The 10147-nt window shown below is 39.9% G+C and overlaps 1 protein-coding gene across 1 annotated transcript; it reads left to right on the forward strand.

The window, feature by feature from the left end:
- Positions 1–534: 534 nt before the first annotated feature.
- snai3 (snail family zinc finger 3) lies at positions 535–8777 on the forward strand. Its single transcript, XM_080186838.1, has 3 exons — positions 535–704; positions 2987–3610; positions 6202–8777. The coding sequence occupies exons 1-3, from the start codon at positions 629–631 to the stop codon at positions 6381–6383; spliced, it is 882 nt and encodes a 293-aa protein (XP_080042964.1). The 5' UTR covers positions 535–628; the 3' UTR covers positions 6384–8777.
- Positions 8778–10147: the final 1370 nt, after the last annotated feature.

Here is a 10147-nt window from a genome sequence, read left to right on the forward strand (position 1 = left end):
AACTTAATCACAGATTTAAAGGCGTTAAAACTGTATTGTAATGACAATCTTGTGTCAGTGCATTGTGAAGCCTTTTAGGCAAAGCAATTAAAACTAAATGAAACGCACTGAGGCACAAAGTAAAATGGGCAGCCCCTTCGGGAACCACCCGAAACAGGGAAAAAAAAAGTCATAAGGGAACCTTAAAACGTCAAACCAAAATGTGATTGAAGGGGTCAATAACACGCTCTGATCCCTGCGGTGTGAAAGCCTGCGCTTGGTCTGTGGAGCTCAGCCTCCAGTTCTGGGATGCACCTGTTCTAGTGGGCAGCAGAATAGACAGCGCCAGGCTCCCCCTCTCTACACAGCCTCTGTAAGATTGGCTTGCATGGAGGTCTATGCTAATGAAGTCTCACTCTCCCCGCCCCGCCCCCGCACCTGACGCTCAGATATTTTTCCACAAATGAGGAATAGGCTGGGGTTGGATTCCACCATTGCACTTGTTCTTCCCTTGGTCATCATTCCAAGTCACTCTTCTCCTACACCCCCCCCCCCCCTCCCCCATCTGGGGGTCTCAGCTAACGGGTTGCAGATTTGAAGAGACTGGAGACTGAATGCTCACAGTGTGGGGGTAAGAGAAGCAGCAGTCATGCCCCGTTCTTTCCTCATTAAGAAACACTGCAGCACCAAGAAACCCAACTACAGCCAACTGGAAATACAGAATGGTAATAAAACTTTTGAAACTTTTTTTTAGTTATTTAAATACACTTTTAAAAAGTTTTTTTTTAAAACGTGTAATTTACTTGTAATTCATTGACTGCGGTTACTTGTTTTGAAAACTGTTGTAATTTCGTTTCGTAACTGCTTTTATTTTTAAAACAAAAGTTAACATTTGCACTGCCTAGTATTTGTATAAACCGGCACGGTGTGACCATGAGAATGACAAGTTTGTACTTTTTTTCTCTCTTTCCCCAGTTAAAACTGAGAAAAGGGTTTGTGTTGAGTGAAACTGTTCAACAAGTAAGAGTTTGTAGCACCGCGCCTTGTAAAATAAAAAGAATCTCAGCAGGTGCATAGCCTCACACGAGGGTTCGTATTCTTATTCACATGCTCGCTCTCCCAGCTCAGGACTTGTATTGTCTTAAATAGGCAACGAGTTTGTTTGGGCTGTGTCCAGTGTTCGGTTGTCCTCCTCACTGTTGCGCTGGGATGATTTTTTTTTAAATCAAACTGCAGTTTCTTCAGAAATCCCCTCTGTAGTTTATTTTTAAAATGCTTGTTTCATGCTGTATACCAGACTTCCCTTTTAACTTGTGGGGAAACCACCAGGAGTGGCATTGATCACTGAGTGCAAGTTATTGTAAGCGAATAACCTGCTGTAAAACGTTGCTAACTGGGTCACTTCTCGTTGCCAGGGAGGCGTTTCTTCAAAATGTATTTAGGTAACTTTTAAGTGCAATTGAGGGAGAAAATGTGAGTGGCATAGAAATAAATTGGTTGTGCGATATGCATTATTAATATACTCAAGTGTATTTTGTAGGAAGGTGACCTGGGCTTGTAATCTACAGATCCGTTCCTTTGCATGAATGAAATTCAGGATTAGTGCAGCATTTAATTCGGAAGTTTTATGATAATGCACTTCCTTAACAATTTATAAACTGTAACTTTTTACTTGAGGAATAAAGTAAATTATTTTGCTTCTGTATTCTCTAACTTTGATTTTTCACTATGACATTTATCATTTAAATCTATCATTTAGTTTTGTTTTATAAAAATTTGCACTTAAAAGAACAAATATCTTTTGATTTTTGAAGGATGGAATAATTTGCTATCAATAGGTTTTTTGGTTTGGTTATATTCACTGTTCCCCAATTGTGGCACAATGGTTAGCATTGCTGCCTCACAGCACCAGGGATCTGGGTTTGATTCCTGACTCAGGTCACTGTGCGGAGTTGGCACGTTCTCTGTGCCTGCGTTGGAAACCGGAGAACCTGGAGGAAACCAAAGGACATGCTGGTTAGGTGCATGAGCCATGCTAAATTCTCTCCTGTGTTCCCGAACAGGTGCTGGAGTGTGGTGACTAGGGGATTTTCACAATAACTTCATTGCAGTGTTAATGTGATGCTAATAAATAAACTAATTATCCCAAATTTTCTTTTGCACATTGTGATAATTTATTTTTCTAAGGACTCTTTTACAAAGAGCATACTCCCAAGTATTTCATTTTCTCTCCATTTTAGTACTAATTTTTCCTTAGAAAATGTAGACTGTTGGCTGGTGAATTTGGATGTCACCATAATAACTTCACCTCTTAGATTTGCAGAATGCAGACCTGTGTACAATATCCATTATTGCCCTGTATCAGTTTGTTATGAGACTTGTGTGGCCTTACATAATTCAAAAAAGACTCCCTTTTTGTGCTGTGACTTGTGAATCACTGTAATCTGAGATGCACCTTTAGCAGGTGTCAGTTCCTATTAATGACATAACCTCTTTTTCCCCCAAAGTTGTTTTTCTTTTTATTTCAAAACTCATCTTGCTTAGCCACAAAAGCAACAACAGATCATCTCTAATGTAAAGTACCTTGTGCCGTGTTTGCGTTTAACAATGTGCCTTGCTGAATTGTTGAAATTAGAGATGTCACACAACAGGTGGCTGTGTGCAATCTGAACTATTGACGCGTAATCTCAGCAAAAAAAAAACATTTGCATTAACCTGAGTGAGTTAAAATAAAAACATGTTTCTATCAAAAATAATAGTAAATTTAATTTTAACACAATTAACATAAAGATTGACTTGTGGGACTGGATGTGAAGTCTTATTTTTCTGAAATTTGAACAATCTGTTGCTTTTATATAGCTTGAATTTGATTGTGTGCTGCAAAGTTGGAATATTGTCTTTGTTATTGTTAGTCATGCAAATGAAACAAGGTAATGTGGATGTGAATCTTCACTAAATAGATTTAAGAAATAACTCGCATGATTGATATTTTTTGCTTTCTTTTCAGCAACAGCCGTTTCACCCTATTTATATAAGGGTTTGACATTTCCACAGCCTGAAGTGCTCACTCCAATCATTTGTGACCCGCCAAGACTGTGGGACAGGGCTCCTATCAGTCTCAGAGTGTGTCTGCCCCCTCCTCCGGATGCTGACATTGGAACAGAAACACCATTCAGCAGCCAACCAACCCTGGAGATCAGTGTTAAGGAATGTGCGGCTGTCAGAGGCAGCAGCACCCCACTAAGAGATACAGTGAATGACCTTAACCTGTCCCTTTCCAAAAAAGCCAAAAGAAGAGACACAAACAATGGCACGTCTAAAGGAGACAGCAACGCTGAGGAAACAATCCTCGAGGTCGAAAGCACTGCTGAAGCAACCCAAGAGAAGTTTGAGTGCTTTCAGTGTCATAAGGCATACAACACTCTGTCTGGGCTCTCTAAACACAGACAGCTTCACTGTGAATCACAGACTAGAAAATACTTTAACTGCAAGTATTGTGACAAGGAATACGTGAGCTTGGGTGCATTGAAAATGCACATAAGGACACACACACTGCCCTGTGTCTGCAAAATCTGTGGCAAAGCCTTCTCCAGACCATGGCTCTTACAGGGGCACATCAGAACACATACAGGTAAGTACAAATAAAACACTCCTGTTTTATTTGGAGGGGGCAGAGAAAATCAGCTTCCAATTCAGCATCCTCTTATGGAGAGTTCATGTATGTTAGTGAGAATGGGATTGGACTCTGCGATGATGTTGCTCTTTTTTTCTCCCCTCCCTATCACACTGAATGACAGGCAGTTCTATGTAAAATAGAAGCAAATTACTGCGGATGCTGGAATTCTTTTCACAACGTAGAAGTGCCAATTTGGCAGGGATTGAAGGTGGATGATACACAATAGGGAGAAATTATGCTGGTCCTAAAACATTTGTATATTTTTCCTAATATGACAAAGTGAAAGTTCTACCATGATTGTTACTGCCTTCAAACTTTTGGTACTTGAAGAATTTTACAGTAATGTAAACAAATTTCCTCATTTTAGATGTGTTACCAGATGAATATAGTTGGAGTGTAGACTTTGCACCTCAAAAGGAAGGTGTATTGATCTGTCTGTTGCATTTCCCAGTGTGAGATGAAGCAGAATGTAGCCTCTGGCTGACATACAATGGTTGATTTCCCTGAGAAACCCAAGAAGTCATTTCATTATTGTTGCAAAATATTCCAGGGATAAAGCAACAGGCAGCATGGCTATGTTTGTCTTTATCAATTTTTAGAACTACAACCTGTGGATTTTGCTGATATTGTATATGGGAGAGAGTGTGGATCTTTCTTTAATAATTTGGTATTGTTGTATAGCAACGTGTCCAGTAGCAATTCTGATGAAAATTGGTCTTGCCATGAATTTCACCCAGGTGGTGTTCTAGCCCTCACCCAGATCCCTATATTGTTTACTATATTTAGATGTTCCAAGGAAAAGCTCAAACATCCTAGTTTAGGGCTTGTCTGGGAATCTGGCAGTTCCTTAAGTAACCAGAGTAAATATTGCTTAATCCACAAGCAGTATCTCTGTTAGCATCACAAAAGTGACAGTAAAAGAACTGTCTAGCACGTCAACACAAATTGCCCAGTGCCAGAGTGGTTAGCACTGCTGCCTCACAGCGCCAAGGATCCGGGTTCAAATCCCAGCATGGGGCACTGTCTGTGCAGAGTTTGCACATTTTCCCCATGTCTGCGTGGGTTTCCTCTGGGGTGCTCTGGGTTCCTCCCACAGTCCAAAGGTGTGCAGGTAAGCTTGATTGGCCATGCTAAGTTGCCCCTTAGTGTCAGGGGTTTATGTGGGGTTATGGGAATAGGGCCTGGGTGGAATTGTGGTTGGTGCAGACTTGATGGGCCAAATGGCCTCCCTTGCACTGTAGGGATTCTATGAAATTAAAAAACGGCCCAGTTCCTGTGCTCATTAAAATAATTTATTTGCACTCAGCAATTGGCTAAACCCTAAAGACAGAGAAGTCCTCCATCATTAGTGACCTTTTAAACATTAATTCTCAAGGTTACAATTAAGCACCAAGTGAAAATTTCTTCTGTGTATGTGAACCCCAAAATGCACTGCATGAAATGAACAAAATGGCATGCTAATATATCTATAAATAGCAAATTGTTTAAAAAGTGAACTATATAAACATAGTTAAACTGTCTGGCAGTGAATTACTTTCTCAGTTTTATTCCCGTTCATGTGCTTTAAATGATTCATTATGCCAGGTTTGCGATGTACTAACGAAGTGTGTCACAGGAAGAGTTGAATACAGGAATTGGGATGTCTTGTTGAAGTTGTACAAGACATTGATAAGACCACACTTGGAATACTGTGTGCAATTCTGGTCACCCTATTATAGAAAGGATATTACTAAACTAGAAAGAGTGCAGAAAAGATTTAATAGGATGCTACCGAGACTTGATGGATTGAGTTATAAGGAGAGGCCGGATAGACTGGGACTTTTTTCTCTGGAGCGTAGGAGGCTGAGGGATGATCTCTATAGAGGTCTATAAAATAATGAGGGTCATAAACAAGGTAGATAGTCAATATCTTTTCCTGAAGGTAGGGGAGTCTAAAACTAGAGGGCATAGGTTTAAGATGAGAGGGGGGATATACAAAAGTGTCAGAGGGGCAATGTTTTCACACACAGGGTGTGAGTGTTTGGAACAAGCTGCTAGAGGTAGTAGTGGAGCCAGTACAATTTTAGCTTTTAAAAAGCATTTAGATAGTTACATGGGTATGATGGATATGGGCCAAATGTGGGCAATTGGGATTAGTTTAGGGGTTTTAAAAAAAGGGTGGCATGGACAAGTTGGGCCAAAGGGCTTGTTTCCATGCTGTAAACCTCTATGACTCTATAAAAGGGTACAAATATTTCCCTATTTTAAATTTGAAGCTGGGAGGTAAGCAGTGGTAGCAAAGAGGAAGGAAATTTAAGAAGGCCACACTTCTTCCTGAAGGCTGGTTGTGAACTGGAATTGGCAGAGATCTGGATGGAAGTTGCTTTTCTTTCATTTCTCTTTGGGAATCAGGGAAAATCAGTATCATATATAATACAGATTAAGTTAAAAAGTTAATTTCTCATTTATCCTGCCTGCTCTTATTTAAAATAAAAAATCGTGCATCCTGCTTGCTGTGGAAGATTGCGGTGCCTTCGTAGCTGATTTTGTATTCTTACTGTTTGCAGGGGAGAAACCTTTTGCCTGTCCTCACTGTAGCAGGGCTTTTGCAGATCGCTCAAACCTTCGGGCACACCTGCAGACACACTCGGATGTGAAGCGATATCAGTGCAAGAGCTGCTCAAAGACCTTCTCCAGAATGTCCCTTCTTTCCAAACACGAGGAGGCCAGCTGCTGCCCTATGTCTTGACACACATTTTCAAACACTTGATCAAAAAGACTACCATTTTGTAACCAGCTGAAGGTGTGACCACAATGCGGTGGCCTTTTTAGTGTTGCAAGCATGAAAATGGGTGTGCATTTCTTACTTATATCCAGTCTCAAGTATTTTTATGACAATGAAGATTTGCAGTTGGCATCTTGCACTAGTAAGGTTGTATCAATTTGGACTAACTTATCTGTGACAAAACATCGATTGTCAACCAGCTAGAATATAAACTCTGAAATGTCCACAGGAAAACAATATTAAAATACATGTGCAAATTAGGACCTGATTTTCCCCACTTTCAATAAAAGATTCTTGTGCTGCTTTGCAAAACTGAGAAGGCAGATTTGATCTCTGATATACCTGAAATTAAAGCGAGTGCGATCAGTTAGAAATGGAATACTACAAAAAGCAACATGTGGCCCAGACTGGAGGGTGAAGGGTATTACACACTCAAACATAGGGGTGTCCCGAAGCAAACTTCCTCTCATGGCTGCCCACAAATAAAACAGGAGATTCTTTACTCCCACCCAAATTCAGATAGCTGTGCCACTGATTTGAGGATTTCTCCATAAAAAATGAAATGTAGCTGTTTATTCAGGGTGGAAATTTGGTGGAAACTAGCAGGCAGATTCAATGTTTGATTATTAGATTTTTGTTCAACTTGCATGGAGCGGTTATCAAATTTGCTTTCAATACTTTTTTTTGTCTCTGCACTCAACTGTTTATAACTCAGTATACAATGATTTTGTGTTAGCATAAATTGTTCATGCTGCACTGCAGTTGTGGGATTGCAATCTACGGTTTAATTCACCCTTTAATCACTTGAAGATCCACATTCAAAGATTTATTTTAAACAATAGCCTCAGCACAACCAGGGAGAGGGGTTCCATTGTCCAGCCCCAATGCCACAAGCAATAAATCTTTCCTGAGAGAAAGTGATTTCTGGTCTTCAGTTTTATATAACAGCATCATTCCGCAAGCTTTGGAGAGAAGGAGCGAAAACTACGATTGGTATCAAAAGACCAATGATGGACTTGGTTACTTATAGCTCATGAAATGGTATCAGTTCCAGCTTTGCAGTCTGTACTGGAAACCAGTTGAGGAACCTTTTTTTCATTTTTACTACAAATCTAAATTAATCCTACAACCACCACAATTTCTAAGAGAACAGAAAGGGGGGGGGGAGAAATGAAGCCTGTTGTGTTTCAGAAACCATAACTTCAGGTTTATGAAAATTGTAAATGTTTTGAGCTTCATTAATGAGTTTTTTAAAAAATGCAAATATTGTACAATGTAATGTGATTGGTGCTGTGATTTTTTTTCTTACGTACTGTAGTTGTCAGATTTGAATTATTACATTTTCCTGGTTAACCTATAATGTATTTTTAATATATGCTAATAACCTGGAAACATCAGCATGATAGTGAGTTAGTAAGATGCCTGCTTGAACTGGAGGAGTCTTGAATACCTCTTTTTAACATGACCATAACTGGCTTACCTTTGTGAACCTGCACAAAAGGGGACTGAATTAATATGGCTGTCCTGTTGGCACAGTCAGTATGCAAGCAGCCAGATACACTGCATCCTGTCTCTCAATGTGCGTTTTCAGTTGCCTTTGTGTGACATATATGGGATTTTCTCATTGCCTAGCCTCAATGGCAGCTGATGTAAGGTTGGAGGTGGTAAGCCTGCTGAATTTAGATATGCTGAGTTCAAAGGCATTATTCCTCTTTTTATCCTGCGTCAGATATCCATTTGTCCATGCAGATGAGTTGCCTTCCTACTAAATATTTGTATTCTGTTGGGTTCAGTGCTGGAGGGCCTGAAAATTCTTGGCTGTGATCGTAGCAATAATGCTGGAATTATGCCTCCTGAGTGCTCCTGCTTCTGACCCTGTTGGCATTAGTGAGGGCAGAGAGAGGGAATATTATTTCCATGGGCTAGCAGGTTGGCAGCCAAATGTCAATGATCCAAGCCCTTCCCTTTACCCTGGAGGAATGACTTTTGTGTCTATGGTTCCCTCAGACCATTAAAGTAAGATAGCTCTGCTATTTGAGTTGCAGGCTTACTGCCTTGGCTGTGATGCCCTCTCGTCTGCTGGAGCCCCTTCTGGAAGCTGATGTATCTTATCTCACTAGATGTGCTAGGTTTCAAATTAGGCCAGGTTTCATTAAGCTGAGGAAAGCAGGATTCCCAGTACAGGGAGTCCCTGGCTCTGCTCCCTTTTGTTACTTAGTTTGTTAGAGGTGAACACAAGGCCAAGGGGGATCTCTCTGTAAAGGAAGAGAACTGGCACATCCAGGTCCTGGCTTAGATCCAGGCTCTTTCTACAGACTACTGCTGGGGTTACAGCAGGAAGTTGCTGGTTTAGTAATACAGCCCCAAAATGTTTGTGTGTGGGGTGGGGTGGGGGGGGGGGGGGGGGGGAAGTAATTTTATACATATAACATGTCATGTAGAAGACAGAGAAGAGCAAAATCCTGAATAAGAGAAAAACGTAGATTTTTCTCACTACAATTCTGTTCTGTAAAGTAATTTATTTCGTTTGTCATGTAGAATGCTACAGGAACCAGGTACCCAGTTATTTTACCCAATTGGCACCTTAAGTATTAAGTGATTATAGAACCAAAAACATCACTTCTGGCTAAGTGAGGTCAGGAGGACAGAAACTTAAAATGGGGAAAAAAAAGTTAAACCTGGTCTTTTTAAAAGACTAAATGTGTGAAATCTGTAGCATCATTTAATTAAATACAACTTGTTTACTGAAAGCTGTTGCTGAAGTTGATTAACACCAGTATTTGTGTCTCTACTGACTGCAGGAAAATTCACCAGCACTAATATTGTGAAAGCATTGTGGATAAGATAGTGTCAATCTTTGGCCATTGAAAGGGCTGTGGTATGGTATGCTTCACTGGTATTGCAAATTAAGAAATGCACCAGATATGTTCAAGACATTTTAATTTAATAAATCAGATAAGTAAATCCAGCAACAATAAGCTATGACATACAATTTCTGGTTTCACTATGGAGCTTATTCAAATACATTATCTACTGCTCAAGCAATGTCACACTCTGATTACAATCTGCATCTTGCACAATTACTTTGTCCAGATGTTCATTTTACTAATGAATGGACGTCAATCACCAAATAACATAATATTACTGGGTAATAAATAAATACAATCCATTTGAGACATAAGAAAGATGTTTGTGTAGTTAAGATAAAATATTGTGGCCAAAGGCTGGGACTCCTGTAACATCAACAAATTAATAGAAATTTGGTGTAAAAGACTTTAAGATTAAGCAGGAGTATGGTTGTTTATTAACATAATATATCTACATTGTAAAGATTCTTATTGCACTGACTTCCAAACCTAGGCTTGTTCTTCTGAATCAAGTAAAACTTTGAATATTCAATTAATAAAGTTGACTGTCAAATTCAGGGGCATAATCAAAGAGCCCAAAAAATAATGAGTCTTGGGACTTTTGCCTTCATCAGCTGGGATATTGAGTACAAGAGTTGGGAAAGAGTTCAGCTGTATAAAACCTTGGTTAGGCCACGTTTGGACTATTGTGTGCAGTTCTGTCCGCCATACTATCAGAAGGATGTGGAAGCTTTGGAGAGAGTGCAAAGAATGTTCACCAGGATGTTGCCTGGTCTTGAGGGTGTTGACTATGAAGAGAGGTTGAATAAACTAGGATTGTTTCACTGGAAAGTTGGAGGCTGAGGGGAGATCTGATACAGA

This window comes from Carcharhinus amblyrhynchos, chromosome 4, assembly GCF_965287045.1.
Source record: "Carcharhinus amblyrhynchos chromosome 4, sCarAmb.v2.hapA, whole genome shotgun sequence".
Classification (NCBI taxonomy): domain Eukaryota; kingdom Metazoa; phylum Chordata; class Chondrichthyes; order Carcharhiniformes; family Carcharhinidae; genus Carcharhinus; species Carcharhinus amblyrhynchos.

Coding starts and splice junctions, on each gene's coding strand:
- snai3 (XM_080186838.1), top strand. CDS start 629: ATGCCCCGTTCTTTCCTCATTAAGAAACACTGCAGCACCAAGAAACCC. Junction 705..2,986: donor CCAACTGGAAATACAGAATG/GTAATAAAACTT, acceptor CTTTCTTTTCAG/CAACAGCCGTTTCACCCTAT. Junction 3,611..6,201: donor GCACATCAGAACACATACAG/GTAAGTACAAAT, acceptor TACTGTTTGCAG/GGGAGAAACCTTTTGCCTGT.